At 37.3% G+C, this 20,140-nt stretch overlaps 1 protein-coding gene across 1 annotated transcript; it reads left to right on the forward strand.

Moving 5' to 3' along the window:
• Positions 1-613: 613 nt before the first annotated feature.
• On the forward strand, positions 614-16,842 carry itgb3b (integrin beta 3b). Its single transcript, XM_079851425.1, has 15 exons — positions 614-801; positions 1,418-1,503; positions 2,629-2,833; positions 2,916-3,168; positions 3,549-3,711; positions 3,794-3,955; positions 4,123-4,218; positions 4,316-4,405; positions 5,013-5,147; positions 6,396-6,822; positions 9,398-9,620; positions 10,326-10,426; positions 10,563-10,682; positions 11,840-12,006; positions 15,902-16,842. Exons 1-15 carry the CDS (start codon positions 726-728, stop codon positions 15,968-15,970), a joined length of 2,373 nt encoding a protein of 790 aa, XP_079707551.1. The 5' UTR covers positions 614-725; the 3' UTR covers positions 15,971-16,842.
• The last annotated feature ends 3,298 nt before the right edge of the window (positions 16,843-20,140 follow it).

Consider the following 20,140-nt stretch of genomic DNA (forward strand, 5'->3'; position numbering starts at 1 on the left):
CTTTCATTGTTTGAAGGAGGACTGAACATCCAGGGATGGGACGACTAGAAGAAACATTACGAGACAACGTAAGAAAAAAGATCTGTTGTTCATGAAAGTGTCAAATAGCCTAGTATTACAACTAAAAATTATTAAATGGTGTTAAAAAATCCAATGTGTTGTAGCCTACATACACTAACCAGCTTGCCCAAGGTCTGCCAAGTCAGTGTCAGTCAGCCCAATGAGCTGGTAGTTTAGCTGAATTCATCTTCACCTGACCAACATAGTCAAAACCATATCAAAACAGAAGGGTAACACACTCGCGATGTACAGTAGCCTACTTCACATTTGTGCTATAGACGGACAATTAGGCAACCAGTAGTCTATTGAATATTTGATGTTAGTTTATAGGCTAATAATGTGGTGGTTCATGATCATAATCAATCAAAAGAGTTTAATCTGATGACGTAACAAAGATATTGTCGTATAACAAAAACTGAGATCTTTTAAAAGTATGCTATTTACGGTTTCAATTCAAGACCTGTGGCAAATGTTCGTGAAGTCGGCCCCTCCTCTACCCCCTCTCTCGGAAATAAACCCAGTTTTGCTACAAATTTACTCTATATTTGGTGTTGGTCTGATGCTGGGGCGTAAAGGAAGAGGAGGAGGGCAGAGACCGCACAAACCGCCGGTGTCCCAGTAGAGAAGAGCGATAAACGTCTGTATCCACTCACCCGTTACCCGAGATGGAGAAAACTTCTTTCAAACTCTTCAGCTTATGGATTTATTGTGTGATTGTATTCCTAATTGATGCTGGACTAGGTAACGTTACGTCCCGTCTTTTCAGTTTTCTCTAAATCTTTTGTCCTATAACAACTTTTCTGTCTTGTCTGATCTCATTTTGATATACTTTATCTTATTTTGACATAGCCAATTATGTCTGCTGACGTGATTCAAGACAGAGGATGAATGAATATGTTTAATTTTGACTGTCAGATATTTTGCTTCTTTCTTTCATATTACCTTTCTTTCTTTCTTTCTTTCTTTCTTTCTTTCTTTCTTTCTTTCTTTCTTTCTTTCTTTCTTTCTTTCTTTCTTTCAACATTATCACTAAATGGACCCACATTTTCCCCAGTATAAAACTTTGGCATGTGTGTACTCAGTATGCACTTTCAGTTATACCTTGAATTTCTGAGATCAGGTCTGATAAAAGTCAGTATATGTGACCTTTATAAACTTCTTTTTGTAAAATGATTTGTCTGATACATGCTGGTAATGCTGACCGTTTAATTCCCCTACCAATGGAGGCAAATGAAACTGATCATATGTTAATGATTAGACATGTTTTTGTTTCTATAAGCCTGCAGGCTGCCAGTTTAAATGCAGTTTAGTCCAGTTGGAGATCAAAAATTTGCATTTTTCTTTCTCTTCCATGCAGGCTCCAACATCTGTACTTCTCGAGGAGCCAGCACATGTCAGCAGTGCCTGGCAGTGCATCCTACCTGTGCCTGGTGCTTTCAAGAGGTGTGGTGCTCTGCAATAATTTATGACTGAGCTGAAACATGTTTAGATTTTAATAAAGCATTAAGATTCCTGCATGGTAGAGAGCTGTATGATTGATAGTATAATCAAACGTTCAGTCAGTCTTAGTGGAATTTTTTTTATATATATATATATAGATCAGCGATATCTTAGTATGGTAATGCTCAGATCATGACTCAGTGGAGATTAAATAGGCTGGATAAGACTTAAATACACTTCCTCATCTCTGAGTCAAGGATTTGTTTTGTCTTATTTCATGACAAAACAGATTTTTGCAACTTTAAATCAGTTACAACAATGAATTGTTTCTCAAGACTTATGGTTTTACCGTCACCACTACTATCCACCACATGGTTTCCAGTTTAGTCAATGACAATGCAACCGAAGTAGCGTCAGATCTTTTCTTCTGTATTGTGATCCGGGTGAAGCAGATTATCTGGAAAAAAAAAATGGGATTTAAATCTATCAATTTGGTTGTTGGTTGGATGGTGGCAGACCTGAATGTGAGCTTATGGAGAAGTCCAGCATACATCACCAAAGAGAAGTCTGCCATTGCAAAGGAAGAGTTTTGACATTCCATTAATTCAAACAAATTTGAAAAAGAATTAGCCTAAATACGCAAGTATAAATTGTTTACAATAAGATTAATAAAATGCTTTTAGCAAATAGATTTAGAAAAAATCATTACATGCCAACTTAAAGAGGCTGTCTAATGGAAAACAGTTGTTTTCAGTGACTATGTTTAAGCCTCAACCATTGAATCATTATGAAGAGGACAAAGGATTTATCTGTGTTGTTACTGTCAAAACTTTTTTCAAAACCTTTGTCCTTATCCCATATAAAAGTGTGAGCATGTATTACAGTATAGGAAGTAAAATGACGGCTGTTTCCTTAGCTGTGAAAGGAAATCCACTAGATTGTGAATGTTTGTTACAAAAATATTGGCTTAACCATTAGCCTGACGTAGGAGGCAGGACTACCTTCTTTTTTTAACCAATGGCAGACGAGGCGAGGAGTGTTTGATTTGTTTTTCCGTAATTCTATTTGCCACAGAAATATTTATTAAGTGTCCTGTACAAGTATAACAGTGTACCAAATGCTTATCAGGATTTTGGACAAGATGTGCCTGGCTCTTCCCGATGTGACCTGAAGAAGAACCTCATCGAGGCAGGATGCAGGAGAGGAGCTCTGGAGTATCCCACCAGCAAAATGCATGTGACGGAGAACAAGGATCTCAGTGACAAGGCCTCTGGATCCACCACCGACGTCACCCAGATCCAACCTCAGAGCATGCAAATCTCTCTAAGACCTGGTGAGTTCATCAACCCAAAAACGAATGACTGCAAATTACATGTTCTTCCATTAGAACAAATTGTTACTCTGGCGTTTCACAGATGATTCCCAGGTCTTCACGCTGAAAGTCCGTCAGGTTGAGGACTACCCTGTGGACTTGTATTATCTGATGGACCTGTCCTACTCCATGAATGATGACTTGTCTCAGTTGCGACGGCTGGGGCAAGGCCTGAGTGAAGAGATGAGCAAAACCACCAGTAATCTGCGCATGGGCTTTGGGGCTTTCGTGGATAAACCCGTGTCCCCGTACATGTACATCTCCCCTCAAGAGGCCGTGTTAAATCCCTGTTACTCGTGAGTGAAGACATATATTTACATGTTGAACATAAGCATTACAGATGATAGGTGTTTATTACAAACATGTAATTGGGTGGTGTGCTTGTTAGCTGACAGAATCTGATATTTATTATCTTTAGTCACACTGTTATTATGGTTGAAGTGGCTCTATTTGCTGAGTTACATACCAAAATAAGTATTACACTGTAAGCTGTTTTCTAAAGCTTGAATGTTGTGACTCATTTGTGCCAGCAAAGGTGAATGACCAACACTACCCATTGGTTTGGCATGGTTACAGAGTTACCAGTATTAGTAGAAGCCCATATTTCAACTTCCTGAACCTTCTCATCATTCTCATGTTCATTTCTGTTTTTAAATATTTCTCTATTATATGCTAGAATTCCGTACAAATGCCAGCCTCAGTTTGGCTACAGACACGTTCTGTCTCTGACGGAGGAGGTGGGCCGCTTTACAGAGGAAGTGAAGAAACAAAAGGTGTCCCGGAACAGGGACGCCCCAGAGGGAGGCTTCGACGCCATCATACAGGCAGCCGTGTGCAAGGTTGAAGTGGCACCTTTATAAGTATTTTTGGCCTACTGTCATTTTGAACTCTCTTATTTGATCATTTTTGTTTTTCTCCCAGGATAAAATTGGTTGGAGAGCAGGTGCGTCTCACTTACTGGTTTTCACCACAGATGCCAAGACACACGTGGCACTGGATGGGCGCTTGGCGGGAATTGTGCGACCCAATGACGGCCAATGCTATGTGGGAACAGATAACATCTACAATATGTCTACAACTATGGTAGTGATATTCTGCTGATCTTTTTAAGCACTTTTCCACAAAAACACGACAAAGTTCGGTTGGAACATATAGACAAAACATAAATGTTGATGGAATATTTAGTTTTAGACACACTATTAAGTGTACAGCATATGACCTTTAATTATGCATTCTAACATTTTTCTCAGGACTACCCATCACTGGCATTAATCACAGAGAAAATGTCAGAGAACAATATAAATCTCATCTTTGCTGTGACTAGCCACGTGGAATCACTTTATAAGGTAAGAAGGTTATTAAATGTTACCGTAAATCAACATGGTAAATGTCTTATAAGATTTTTAAGGACACTTTCAAAGAGTTCTCCTCTATCCATTGTAGAACTACAGTGAGCTGATCCCTGGCACTGCAGTGGGAACGCTGTCCGAGGATTCTCATAACGTCATCCAGCTGATCCAGGATGCATACGCTGTAATGTCCCTTTTTACATTTGCCAAAATAAATTTCTGGGTTCAATACAACTGAAGGGACAATTAGTACTTTTAACTTTTAATAAAACTTGGCTGTCTATGCAGTTGAAACGTCAAAAGTTTTTGGAAATCGGTGCTGCCTGACTAGAGAAAACAGAAAAGGGTTGTGCCGTTCCCTTTTGCCAAAACTTCAACATCCAAATTTTGGCTCCACCCTCTATTGATCTGACTGTACATGGGGAGGAATACAAAAATGCAGAAGTTTAATCTGTAATTTTTACAAAAGTCCTGGAGCTGTCAAAAGTCCTGCATCAACTGGCAGACCTTTGCTGACAAATAAAAACTGGGTGCAGGTAACACAGAGAAAGAGTTCACATTGTTCAGTCAAAATTAATGTTGTTTACAACAAAAAATAATGTGATTTTTGTTTCAAAAATGAGTTAAAAAAGATTTTCTGTGGTTATTCACATTATGCCACATATGCTATCAATAAAGTTGCACTTGTGTTGAACCTAGAACATTCCTTTAAAAGGCTTTACTTCAGTCACATTCACATGTCTGTGGTCACTGATCTATTGTTTGCTGTTGTGTTTGTGTTTGTGTAACAGAAACTGCGCTCTAAGGTTGAGCTGGAGCTCTTGAATGTCCCGGAAGAGCTCAGTCTGACATTTAATGCCACATGTCTCAATGGAGAGGTCATACCTGGGCTAAGATCCTGCTCTGGCCTCAAAAGAGGAGATACCGTCAGTATCTTCTTTTTTATTTATTTTTTTATTTTTTTGCACTTTCTGTCCATCGCTCTAATATTCTCCATCCATCTCATTTGATTCTCATTTTGTTTCTTTATTCTCCATATTAAATTCCTGTTGTTGCTTAACCAAACCACTTATTCCAAAACTCCCCAAGGGTAAATTCGGTCCCTTCCTTCACTTTCAGTCTTACACTCACTCTGATGGTTTGACAATTTCCACAAATAAGGAGGAGCACAGGAAATGTCCTTCCTAATGTGCAATCATCTGCCTTCCTTGATAAATGAGTTGCATAAAATATTGTGGTTTCACTCCCTTCCTTGTAAATGGTTAACTGTAAAAACGTCCACACATACAGAACAAGTGGGTGTAACTGTGCCATTACTCATTTTGCTGAGTGTGTCTAGGCATCAGACTTGCCTGTTTCCTGTTCTCTGTCGTAGTGCTCTGACTCACACCACCCAGCCTTCAGTTCAGACTGTCTGTCATTCCAACACAGTCACTGTCAACAATGGAAGGATAAGACTCACATATGTCATGTACATGATGGCTAAACATCCACACAAGAAATATAAATATATTATAAATAAAATATATTTAAAGTATATATTTATATTTATAGTAATATATTTAATTAATATGTTTAATTAATATATTTATATTATCTTATATTATATTATATTATATTATATTATATTATATTATATTTTTCTCAAAAAAATAGTCTTCAAATGGAGAATTAAAAAAACATTACATTATTGTAACGTATTGAAGTGACATTATAATATATTTTAGTTCATTTTAAATATAATAGTTAATTAATAAAATAATAAGTATTTTTAATACTAAATAAAGTTTGTTTTAATTAAATATGATTGAATATACACTACAATTGAAACGTTTTGGGTAGTTTTTGAAATAAGTCTCTTATGCTCACCAAGGCAGCATTTATTTGATCCAAAATACAGTAAAACCAGTGATATTTCAGGATTCTTTAATTAATTAAAAGCAGCATTTATTTGAAATAGAAACTTTTTGTAACAATGTAAACGTCTATTCTGTCACTTTTGATTAATTGATATTAATAGATAAATTAAAATTGTACTGACCCCAAACATTTGAACAGTAGTGTGAGCGTTGCACTTTCCCACAGTTCTAATTTGTAATGTATAACAATAATTCACGTTTTTGAACACTGGTGCTCTGTAACAACCCTGCATTTCCTCAATATCTCCTTTTCAGGTGTCATTTAGCGTTGAAGCTCGGGCCAGGGGCTGTCCCAAGGAGAAGCGTAAGACCTTTACCATCAAACCAGTGGGCTTCAAAGACACCTTGCAGATCACAGTTAACTTTGAGTGTGAGTGTAAATGCCAAGCTAAGGCAGAGCCCGACAGTCCCGTTTGTCACCACGGCAACGGCACCCATGAGTGTGGAATCTGCCTGTGTAACCCGGGACGATTGGGTCCCAGGTGTGAGTGTGCAGAAGGGGACTACAGCCCCACCGAGCAGGACGCCTGCACCGGGCCGGACAAAGTGATCTGCAGCAGCCGTGGAGACTGCGTGTGCGGCCAATGTGTGTGTCACAATAATGATTTTGGCAAGGTGTGGGGGAAGAGGTGTGAGTGTGACGATTTCAGCTGCCTGCGGTACAAAGGAGAGCTCTGCTCAGGTAAGACATGATTTGGGGCCAGAGGAAGCTAGATGTACTTTGTTGACTGTGATAGTGTTTTATTATTAGACTATTGGTTTATAAATGGATGTGACATTAACAGTATGGAGTACCACAAGGCTCAGTACTAGGACCATTGCTTTTCACCCTGTACATGCTACCCTTGGGAGATTTCATTAGGAAACATGGGGTTAGTTTTTACTATTATGCTGATAATACTCTGCTCTTTTTTGGTTTTCAGAGGTTTTAATAATTATACAGGCAAAATGTATAAAATGCAGTGGCATTTGCAGACAAATTGTTCTAGACCTTTTTTATGGTTAGACACTGAGAACTATTCTGAATGATGTTCTTGCATTTTTATTCTCCGGCCAACCACTCGACTATAATGAGTCGGTTTTTTATAGTGAATCAAAACCATACAGTGCAAACCATACTGTCCCAAATGGCACACTTTATATGCACTTTCGGTCTTATGGACTTATAATGGCATGTCCGTTAAGTTCATGAGACCGTAGGGTGTCACATTGGTCATTTTAGGTTTCAGAAGGGTGCACTCGAGCGCCCCCCTTTGCGGTCGATATGCGCCCTCGATGCACACTTTTGCAGAGCCCGCACTGAAGCAAGCTCCACTGCAGACTTCTACCAGACAGTCAAAACGGCGTTTACGTCACGAAAGTGCGGACTCGTCGGAAGACCGGGAGTGTTTAGGGTGCCATTTGGGACAGGGCCAGTGTAGTTTGATTCTCAGATGAATGATTCTTATGAGTCGGTTCTTTTTTGTGAATAAAAAACATACAGTATAGCCAATGTGGTCTGATTTCCGAACAAATTACTTTGGTTTGTTTTTGTGAATCAAAACTGTACAGTACAAGTGTAGTCTGATTCCACAAGAAATTATTTTTAAGAACTGTTCTTTTTAGTGAATCAAACAAATACAGTTTACAATTTACTTTATGATGTTTTATTAACAAAGTTGTAGTTACTGTCTTTTTGTTCGTGTGAAACTACTTTTTCTAAAAAGATTCAATATAATGTTACCATATTTTTTTTGTTTCAGATCATATAGTTCATTATATAGACATGTTTTACTAACGTTTGACATTCGGAAAGTGTCTGAATATTTTTGTTTTCACTTTAAAATCTTACAAAGGTCTTTTTTCGCAATCATTTCCTTGTATATTGTGCTGGTGTAATATATTTTTTTAAAATAATGTCACTCGGTTTAATATTTTGTCAAATAATGCAAAGACACTTATACATTTTAAGTGTGACTTAAGGGTCCACATACTTTTTAGGGCTACTGCATCTCAGCCTTGACTAACTCGCAACAGCAGGATAAAGGCTCTGTTTTTCACAGCCTGTTATTTTGTACAAAAGTCTTTCGAGTAAGATTCTCGGTTCCCTGCCTCACATCACCTCAAAGGAATTACCTACAACAACACTAAAACGTCCTGTGCGTTAGTCGAGAACGAGCTCTTCTTATAAATAAACATGCTCTGTGGGACTTGGCAGGCTAAACCATGTGTTGACCTATTTGAGACGTGTGCTTGTTCTTCAGACGAGGTGCTGATGTTCCACTGGGGCGCGTTTGAGTTGGAATGGCCGAATAGTTTATGTAAAATTACAAAATACTGTAGTGGACCTCTTGAAGTTGTGTACCTCCTGGAAGGGGGTTGGTTTCTCGCTTAAGCAGAACCAGATCTCAGTATTCGTGAATCCAATAGATTTCAGTGTACCTTTGAGGTCTTCAGCTGAAAAAAATGTAGTCTCTTAAATCTACAAGAAGTTTCTTAAAGCCTGAATAGCATATCCCCAGAGGCCCAAAGTTATCCAGAAAATGCCTTTCTGCGTTGTCACACACTGATGATGTCATTGAACCAAAAATAGCCCAGTGAGGGAGTAAAGTAGTGTTTGGGTTGATATGAAGGGTTTGTATTGTTTTTCTGTGGGAAGAATAATTACATGCATTACAATGTTATTTTTGTGCATTTGGTTAGCCATTGTTTTTTTTCCATTTTGTTTTTGATTTAGCTGCATCAGTGTTTTCAACCAAAATCCCTGATCACTCATAAAAACTGTTTTGCTAAGGCATTGTAATCTCCTACACAAACATGCACTCCGCCACAAATGTGTATATCACGCACAATGGGGCTCAGCATTCTGCCTTTGAATGTCAAGTGAAATATAGTATATAGCCTAATGCTTATCATATTAATTCTGTCACATTCCTGACATTCACCAGCACCAGATGTCCATTTTTAGAAAACTCTGTGATTTAAAAAAGATACATGGATCTGTTTGACAACAGTTAAGCATGATTTCCAGTGGGGAATTTAGTTTGTGAACCATGGAAAGCCTCCACATAATATTTGGTAATAATGTGGAATGTACAAGCCTAAAAAAGGCTCTTTAATAGGCTCAAGTTCAATCTAACCTCATTACATAATGGGAGTGAACATTATTAATCCTGAAAAGCATTCTTGCAAGAGTCAAACATATAGTACAGCCATGTGGAATCGTCTCACTTATTTCCGTCTTTGTGTTATTTTTTTCCTTTCATGGCTCATTCTAGGTCATGGCACTTGTTATTGTGGGTTTTGCCAGTGTGATCCAGACTGGAAGGGGGAGAACTGCAATTGTTCTACTCGTACAGACACCTGTATGTCCAGCTTGGGGCTGTTGTGCAGCGGTCGTGGTCAGTGTGTGTGTGGGAGCTGTGAGTGCACTCAGCCTGGGGCCTACGGCTCCACCTGCGACAAATGCCCCACCTGCCCTGACGCCTGCACCCTGAAAAAGTGAGCATAATAGCTTACTATCATTCTACTCTTTCTGCAGTGTGTGTATATGCTTTGCACAGTATAAAATATTAAAAGTATTAAGATATTAAAATAACAATTTGGATTTCCAATTAGATGGCAGTCATTGCATTAAACATGCAATATGATGAGGTCATGTGACCACAATATAGCATAATACTATTTGAAATGCTTATTTTGCATAAGACATTCTGTTTAATATACTAAAAAATTGTATGGAAGTACACAGTTTATACTACACAGTATTAAGTAAGCCAGTGGTTCTCAAGCAGAGGGTTATTTTCATTCCCCCTGTCAACCACTTCTCTTTTTTTGAAGAACAAGAATAACCAGGGTTTCCTCTGTCTTGATATATATCAAGATATTCTGTCTTGAGAATATGAGTGTTTTGTTGACCTAAATGTATTAAAATCTTATTTTTTATAAATAGTATACATTTTTCTATGTCAAGCTCTAAAAAATATTATGGGTACAACATTTTTAATCAAGAGACAACTGGAAAAGTCATGGGGGCTTCGGATATTTTTGTGGACAATAGGGGGCCTTAAAGTCAAAAAGGTTGAGAACCAGTGAAACTACAGAACTAAAGAAACTAGTATTCCATTCCAAACATAGCCAATGAGTTCATAAGTTTACGTCGTCAGTAAAATATTTTTACGTCTTTAAACTTTTTTCTCTCTCCAGGGACTGTGTAGAGTGTAAGCACTTTAAGAGGGGGAAACTCTTCGATGATGACACCTGCACTCGAATCTGCAGAGATGAAATCAGCCTGGTGGATGATCTGGGTACCATTATTGCATTCAATTTGTTATAGATAATAACCAAAACATTGGTAATTTAATGAACAACAATTAAAAAAAAAAAAAAATTATTATAATTATATCAGTGCCCGCTTTTTTGTAACCCTCTGTTACTCTACAGTGTTCCATGATAAGAATGCAGTAAATTGCACCTATAAGGATGAAGATGACTGTGTGCAAAGGTTTCAGTACTATGAGGACAACAGTGGCAAATCCATCTTGTCTCTAGTCAAAGAGCCAGGTAACACCATTTCACTGCTCTCACTGCTAAAAAAAAAACTGTTTATCAGTGTTTACTGTGTTTCAAATGCAAGTCTCCATCTTTTTACAAAGATGGTTTGAGAAGATAAAAAGAAAGTATAGTATTCAGAGTACTAGTGCTTATTGTATTTTTGGATATTAGAGATTTGAGAACATAGGAGTTTATAGGTGTTTGTGTAAGCGTATGGACGTGTAGGTGTATGTGCAGTGTGTCAACGGCTGTAAATTCAGGAGCCCGCAGTGAGAGTCTGCTGCTCTGCTTTAATGGACACACATGTGGAACATGGGCTCTATTAGTGGCACACACATCTACAAAACCCAGGGAGCACCCCACCTTGTAAAAACATACCGCAATAAACAACATCCAAGCTACTGAAGAACCCGCTGACACAGTGTAATTCCCACTGGGACAGGAATGGTTCAGACAGGAAGCAAAGAGACAGACTCGGGACAATATAAGAGAGCTTACAGATTTTTTTTAAAAATTCTGAAAAAAAAAAGCAAAATCAAGGTACATAAACACTACCATTCAAAAGTTTAGGGTCAGTAAAGACTGTCAATTTTTTTAGCGTTTATCAGCTGGAAAAAAATCGTTCTGAAAGTGATTCCAACGATATTGTTTCTCTGTGCCAAATGGCAAGCCGTTTTAACATTTAATCCTTAAAACGTAGAAGTAACTATTTTCATGCTACTAGTATTTATTGTTTAGATACTAGTATCTATTCCATTAGGTATTAGTACTTATTAGGTACTAGTGCTTATTCTTTAGGGACTAGTACCTTTTTAAAATATACTAGTACTTATTCATTATATGCTAGTTCTTATTTATTAGATACTAATATCTATTAAATAGATACTAGTACATTTTAAGGATTAAATGTTGCCATAGTGTAGTTGTGGACTGTGCTATTCTTTTATGTTTAGAACGATTTTTAAAATCTTTATTGTTATCATTATAGTTATTGTCCCTGGTGTGAATGAGCATTTAGAGACTTTAAAAAAATGTAAAAAAATTTACCACCCCAAACTTTTGAACAGTCGTGTAATTAAAAGTAAACACACTTAGTTCTGAAATTTTGCCTGTTATATGAAATATTAAAAAACATCTCTAACCACATTTATTTTCCTGTGTACTAGACTGCCCTAAAGGCCCTGATATCTTGGTGGTGCTCCTGTCAGTAGCTGGTGCCATCTTGTTCTTGGGTCTGGCCGCCCTGCTTATCTGGAAACTGCTCATCACCATCCATGATCGCCGTGAATTTGCCAAGTTCGAGGAGGAGCGGGCACGTGCCAAGTGGGAAACGGTTAGTGAAGTGTAAAAATACTCACAAAATACACTATGTGCATACTGCTGTACATTCTGTACACAGAGGCTAAGTGATCAAGGATTTTAGGATACATAGCAAAACACATTTTCACTCACACACCCCTCTGTTTAATGTAAAAAGCTCAAATTACTGTGTCTAAGTAGCTTGGTGAACTATAGATGTTGGCAGGATGGTTTTACTGTTTCAGTGGCATGCTGTTTTCCCCCTCAGAACAAAGGAAACGCCTCCGTACCCTTGAGCAAGTTTTGTTTTAAATTATCCAATGCTAATTAGGCTTTCCCCCGTGAGGTCTCGGGCCACATGTGAACTCTCTGATCCTTTCACTTCAGAGTTCCCCACTTAAACTTGACCACTTAACCAGCTAACAAAAATATGTTCCAAGAACGTTTTGCTAGCATTCCCATTTAGTTACTGAAATGTTATTTCTGAATGTTCTCTAAACTTCTAGTTTATTGCAATCAATAATTGTATCCTTTAAAACTCATCTTTGATAATCAAAATGACATCTATTCATTTTTTCCTTTAAAGATTATTTTGTCATGCCTTTAAATAGCTTAAATGTATATAACCCTTGCTTTATTTAGTATATGCGGATGTTTAAATATGCAAATTAGTCTCCGCCTCCACTTAATCACACCAGCTCGGATACCTGATCCATTCGGTCAACTGTAGTAAATGCTACATAATGGCAAGTGGACATATTGGTTTAATTCAGCCATATGTTTGAACTAGAAACTGATTTAGAAGAAGAAGTGGAAGAGTTAATTATACAGGGTCGTCTACAAGTCTATGTGTCAGAATGGTAATGTGTTTATGTATCACTCTCTACGTCGGACACATAGCGGTAATTGATATGATTAGCTTTTGCTTGATTATCAAACAGCTAATAATGTATTGCTAATTTTACACAAACCATGTTCCCGTTTGCCATCTCAAAGTCAGACAGCTGCCTTCTAAAAAACATTAGTATCCTTAGAAATGCTTTGAACATCAGTGGAGAAAGGCATATAATTTATCATAACATTGTAATACAGGCTGCTACATATACATAATACACCCGATATTTTTTTCCTGTCCCTTCTCAAAGGGTTTCTTATACTCAATGATAAGAAAAGCCCCATCCCGCAAGTTGATGGGATTGGTTACATGTTTGTGAAGGTTGGAAACAGGGGCGGTGTCAGGAACTGCTCTGAGACATAAAGTTTGAGGATCCAAATGCAGTTTATTAGAGTAATCCAGAATCATAATCAAACACATGCAAAGGGTCAAGCACAGGAAGCCAGTCCAAACAAGCAAACAGGCAGGCAGGGGTCAGAGGCAAAAAGGGAATCCAAGAAACAGTCAAAAATCCAAGAACCAAGAGACAATAAAACCGGGTTGAATGCTCAGAGACGCCGTGTAACAACATACATGGCAACATACAAACTTCGCAATGAGTGATAGGGTGAACCAGGCTTATATGGGGTGAGCTAAACAAGATAATGAGACAATGTGATAATGGATGAAGAGTCCGGGCAGTGAGTTATGGAAAATGTAGTTTGTGAGGGAATGACAATAGTCTGATGTGGAGTGCCCTCTGGTGGCTCTCAAGGGCACTCCAGCTGGTGACCATTACAGGAGATTTCAAACTCGCTTTGATATTCAGCAATTGTGCTGACAAATTAATTTGCACATGGTTTGTCTTAAAGCATATTAAAAACACCACATTGACATATAAACAACATTACAAACTTGATTTGCACCACAGGGGGTCTTTAAACATTTGGAAATTTGGTTATGCAAATATTAAAGGCAGGGTAGGCAGGATTTTTCTAAAAAACTTTTTCCCAAATTTGTTTAAACTGTTTTTATATACCAATACATAATTAAAATGTAAGTACTCTGAAAAAGAGAGTATAAAAATCGAGTGTCTCTAGTCCTCTCAGGGCTGCAATAAACAGCTACTTATTTCCATTCACTCCCACCCCCTCCCTTCTGGGCTCCTTCCAAAGCCACGCCCCCAAAACACATGAACGCGCGATGCGACCGCTCAGCTTGGAGGACGCGTTTGCCAGCGCCGAGCGGAGAGGAGCGCAGTGCATGTAGTGACATCATGTCAGAATCACATGTAATAAAATACCTAACTTTATCATTATGAATATAAACAACTAACATGGCTGTTAGTACTCACTATCAAGCTAGCATATCGATACTGGTAAAGTTTAAAATATATTGAGTTTGATTCGGTAACGAGCTAGTAACATAAGGCAAAGCTAAAAACAGGTTGCATTGATACACGTTTTCCCATTACCATCAGTTACACTGTGATGAAGGTGAATTTCGTGTAAGATTCATAACATATACGGTGTTTTGCATGTACAGTAAGAGCTTCCACGATGAAAGCACTGTTGGCTCTGATGAGGACTAACATTACACTCCGGAGACAAGTAGCCTACGTTTCTACCTTACTAGTTCCTTTTTTTGCCTTGTTTGCCTTCGCTGACTGTATATGCAGGTACTGGGAATTTTGACTGCTCTTTCTCTGCCATAATTGTTATTCTTCTTACCTTCCGGGCCTCTCTCCGTGCCTCTTCCTCTCCTTGAGTCAAACGGGTGCTTGTGGGCAGCTCCTGTAGCAGTAGGGGTGGTAGCCATGGTAGCGAGGGAGTGTGACAGTCACCCAGCCAATCATTTCATTCGTTCCGAATGGAAATAAGTAGCTGTTTATTGCAGCCCTGAGAGGACTAGAGACACTCGATTTTTATACTCTCTTTTTCAGAGTACTTACATTTTAATTATGTGTTGGTATATAAATAGCCTGGGAAAACCCAGACAACTTCCGGCAAATTTAGATTTGCTCTGCAAGTAGTCTGGCAAAGAGCTCATTCAAGCCCATTTCCATGGCCTCGAAATCGCGGCACCAATCAGAAACGTTGGGGCGGGCTTTACACGATGACGATCGCTCTGATTGGTTTTAGGTCTAGCCTATCCAATTGCGCCCAGAGGCATTTGAGCGACATCTGTTGGTGAAGCGCACCAACTTTTAAATGCATTATTATATTCAAATTGCAAACACATGAGGACAGTCTCCACGAAAGACCCACTGGCAGATGAACGTGCTACTATGTTTCTCTCCGAAACGGTAGGAAATTAAATTAGATTTAATAGAGGATTTTAACTGTGACAAGATGATTGACAGGGCAGTTTACGTGACAGGATGCACGCGACAGATCCGGCCGATAAAGATGACGAAGTAGTATGTCCCAAAGCTTGCCTACTTTTTTGCTACACATTCAAAAGTAAATACATTTTCTTCACAAAAAGAGTACATACTTTTATGGCGTAGTGTAACTTTGGGACACCGCATATGGCTTTACACAATGCCGATCGCTCTGATCCAGTTGCGCCCAGAGGCATTTGAGTGACGTCCGTTGGTGACGCCCCTTTGGAAATGAGTTATTAAAGGAGCTTTGCCAGACCATAACTCAGTTACTGCTGAGAATGGTCTGGTTTTAACCAGGCTAGTATATAAAGACAGTTTAAACAAATTTGGGAAAGTTTTTTAGAAAAATCCTGCCTACCCTGCCTTTAAGGGAACATTTTATCATTTTGCAAACATTATGGGAATGTTGCTTTTGAATGTTCTCTAAACATTCTGAAACAAGTGTTAACATTAAAAAAATGTTAGACGAACGTCAAACTAAAAAAAAAGTCCCATGAAGGATGTAAAAATACCAACATTTTAAGAACATTTTTAAAGACCAGATAACTCTGAATGATGTGAATGTTTTATTAATGTTACTGGAAGCATGTTTGCTCATAACTTTGAGAGAACCTAGACTGGTATAAATGCACACTGACTTTTTTTATTCTGACATTTTTATTCTTGTAGGGACACAACCCTCTCTACAAAGGTGCCACATCAACATTCACGAACATCACGTATCGAGGCAAGGACTGACCGCAGAGAGCAGAGGATGAACTGGACAGCGTTCATAAATTTATATGGTTTAAAAGTGTTTCCTTCGAAGTTTCTCTTAATTTTAACTTTCTTCGAAGTTCGCTTTAACTGCGCAAATTGAACACGAACAGGAAACGGTTGTACATATTTTGTTGTTGTACATATGTAAAGTCAAAAATGGCACCTCTGTGGAAGTCTTTCTGTTTGTCACTGGATGAATGATAATCTTTACATTGGCTTCTTACTGTCAGCACTGTGTTGTCACACGCACGTCAAAACATTTCCTTCCTCTCTCTGATCCGTCACTCTGTGTAGTGACAAATATGAATGATAAAAGGCCTGAGCGATCTTTCCAACTACTGATAGCCTGTGGTAACACTGAATCCCTCATCGTGAACATGAAATATTCGAAGCTGTTCTCTTCGTTGTGGTTATAGCTATATTAATGTTATGCATCTACAATATCTTAGAGGTAGCTTTATCACACTGGCCTTTAGTATGCAGTTTTGGTAGGATTGTATAAAAATGTAAAAAAATGAAAATATACACCAAATATACACAATGTAATTATTTGTCTGGCTGAATGACCTTAAAAGACAAAAAGTACCTCACAGCTCAAGTGCACAAAAAGTATAACAGTGCTCTCTGATTTCTCTTTTTGTGCTGCCAGACATGTCACATATGTTTTGTGTTAATTAAATAGTTAACCAGAAATGAATAAATATTTGTCAAATGTTTTTTTTTTTTTTAAATATATATAATAAATTGAATGTGATACACTTAAGTGTAATGTCATTACCTATCCTAATATCTAGTGATGCCACATACTTAAATCTTAATAGCAATAAACAAAAACATATAAATTTAACATGATATATGTATCAATGTTTTTTTTTTTTTAATGCTAAGTTTAGTCTGGTTAAAATGTATTATTAACATTATTTTAATTACTATTAATTTATATTATTTTAATCATATTTATTAATAACGACTAATTCTATATTCAAATTTCTTGGCTGTGCGAAGGTTTCCGTGGATGTGACTCTGATATGTGTTGAACTACAGCACCACCTACTGGACTGATTGTGATTGTGTTTCCTTCTTTATCAAGGTAATTGTGTGAGATATTTAGGTTTATAGGTTTTACGTGCAGCAGATAATTTGCTATATGAAATTTACATTTACTGTATATCCTTCAATATATTTTGTTTGGACATTTTCTGAAATCTGACTGACTCTCTCAAGTGTAACAAAGTATCCATCCATGTTATTATTGCAATGTTAAGGGATAGTTCACCCAAAAATGAAAATTCTGTCATCATTTACTCACCCTCAAGTTGTTTCAAACCTGTCTTCTTTTGTGTTCAGCAGAAGAAAGAAATTCTTACAGGTTTGAAACAACCTGAGGGTGAGTAAATGATGACAGAATTTTCATTTTTTGGGTGAACTATCCCTTTAAATATATGCAAATGGGACAGCTGCTGGTAAATCCGAAACACTTTGTCACACCAGATATCAGGAAGTGGGTCATTCATTGCAAAACGCAATCACAAATAATTATGTGCGTATTGTTAGGCGATACTAAAATAATTATAATAAGCTAATAATAACTGTAGCAATTTGAATTATATTTTCAAAACCAAGAGAATAAGATAAGTGTCACACTTTATCTTTATTCACGCTATTTAAAGTTTCAGATAAAATAAATAAAAAGTCATATTTGTTGTTGTGTTATTTAACTAACGTATCAGAATTCACATTTATTTTGGCGTACACATAGGCCTATATAATAATATCACGTCATTTTTCAAATTGTGAATTCAGGGGTCCGTTCTTCGTACGTCGCTAACTCACTTAGCTGGATTTGATTGTTGGCGATTTGGCATGATCCTGGATTGTTTGGTTCTTCAACGCTCATCCTGGACTTGCTGTCATAGCAACATGTGCGCAAACTTAAACCTGCTCGGGAGCAGGCTTATTTCATGTTAACAGGATTAGACCGCGGCTTCATAAGCGGAGCTGATACGGGAAGTCCAGCGCAGCGCGATAGTGCACTTTCTGAGATAGATATATATATATATATATATATATATATATATATATATATATATATATATATATATATATATATATATATATATATATATATATATAATATATATATATATCTCAGAAAGTGCCCAGTTACTATTGTGATTCTTAATATTCCAGATTAGTAATATTATATAAAATAAAAAAAAGGCAGTTGACTAAAATCTTCCATATCACAAATGTGAAAGCAAAATGGCCAGGATCTGTGCATGACTTAATCATTTTCAGAGATTCACATGTATGCACATTATTTGCAAGTGGTAAGAAAAGTTCCACAATTAAATATCAAGCTCACTGTATTACATACACTTATGCTGATCCTAACAGAACTGCATTTTTTCATAGGTGATTATGACATGTTCCTGCAGACAGGTGTTTTATGACCCCATTCCCTGACCCAAACCAGTTACAATGCAACTCTAGCCAGGACAAGGCACACAATGAAATGAACTTTGGCTAACTAAAGGGAAGATTTCAGTGTCTGAAAAGTCTGAGGGTTGCACACCTGACAGGGCCTGGGACATTGTTGCATGTGCCATATTACACAACATTGCCAAAAAAAAAAAAACACTTTTACGTTTCACGTTTAATGAAAGACAAATATGCTTAGTTCCTTGAGTTTTATTTCAATTGTTCTTTGTAAAGAAAAGCCAGTGGTCAAGTGCCTGCAACAAGAGATATTAGACGCATGCCTCATGCAACAAATAAAAAGGAAAAGTTGGCTATACACTGCCCACCTGTAGGCCTATGTCTCCTCTGTCTGTGCAGACTCTTCTGTAGGCCTTTCTGTAGATGTGGAATCCTGCAACTTATATTGCAGCCATAAAGCATACAAGTATAAATTAAGTAGTTAAGTTATTTATGCACTCGCAGGTAGGTTAGTTCCTCCATATGACAGTTATCTGAGAGGGTTTATTCACTGTCCAGTGCAATGGAAACAAATGGACATTACAAAGTCTTATACTTTCTTTCCTTTGGAAAGTTAGAAAATGTCCACTTACTGCACATATTTCAGCCACCACTTTCTTGGGAACAGATACAAGTGTTGGTGTATTATGTAAAAGTGCACAAAAGAGGAAAACACAATGTCATTACAATGAACTACACTGGGGAAAAATGTGATCAATAACTCATGGCAAAATATTTTTACATTAACATAAGTTTATCAGTTTTCACTTTCACAAGTCAAAGCAATTCATCATTACTCAATATTTAACAGTTGAAATGACTATACGGCCTTAATTTAATGCAGCAAAACTTATTTTAAAGTGTAGGCTACTAAGATCTTTTCTTTTCTTTTTTTTTTCTCAGCCTTTTTCTTGGTTGCTTTTATAAACAGAACACCATTTATTTAACAGTGCCTTTTATAAAAGAGACTATAATATAACTAAAAATTACCATTATGTAGAATATTTTTGTACTTCACTTTTATTAGTTCCCATGTTCTAGTGTGGTGACTCTGACATTACAGTGCACAAAGTAATTATGCAATTATTAAAAAAAAAAAGAAAAAAAAAAGCTAATAAGTGATAAAAACATCTAACATGGCACTTCTAACGGATTTAAATTGTCTGCTACTTTTTGCCAGCCCTCCCTCCTGGCTTTTGCAGACTTTGAGGTGTTCCCTGGCGTTTTAATTAAACATTAAAATTCCGAATAAACTTCGACTATTAGTTCTTGCTCTGCTGAGTAGAAAAACTGAGCGCGCTCTTTGGCCACGCTGAGTAGCCAATAGCAGCGTTGCTGATCAATGTTTCTACTATCGATACATATCCCCTTTTAACCAGCGCATGAACGCGCAATTATCTCAGATAACACAATCCAGCTATACTAATCATATCCGGCAAGTGTGTTCGAAGAACCGAGTTAGCCAGATCATGATTCGCACGATGATATCATCTTGGATGTGTCATTTGATCTCGGATGTAATAAGCAACGTACGAAGAACGGGCCCCAGGTCTACAACTACCGTAAATAATTAAAATGTCATATATTTGTTGTAACATTATTCCACTAAATTTTCAGCTCTAACTAAACAAATAAAAGTAAGATATTTGTTGTGTTATTTTTTAACTAACG

The sequence above is a fragment of the Squalius cephalus genome (genome assembly GCF_949319135.1).
Source record: "Squalius cephalus genome assembly, chromosome: 19".
NCBI lineage: Eukaryota > Metazoa > Chordata > Actinopteri > Cypriniformes > Leuciscidae > Squalius > Squalius cephalus.

Excerpts from the sequence above, each read along its gene's own strand:
- itgb3b (XM_079851425.1), top strand. The coding sequence starts at position 726 with ATGGAGAAAACTTCTTTCAAACTCTTCAGCTTATGGATTTATTGTGTG. Across the intron at positions 1,504-2,628 it reads GTGCCTGGTGCTTTCAAGAG|GATTTTGGACAAGATGTGCC; the intron begins GTGTGGTGCTCT and ends AATGCTTATCAG. Across the intron at positions 6,823-9,397 it reads CAAAGGAGAGCTCTGCTCAG|GTCATGGCACTTGTTATTGT; the intron begins GTAAGACATGAT and ends GGCTCATTCTAG.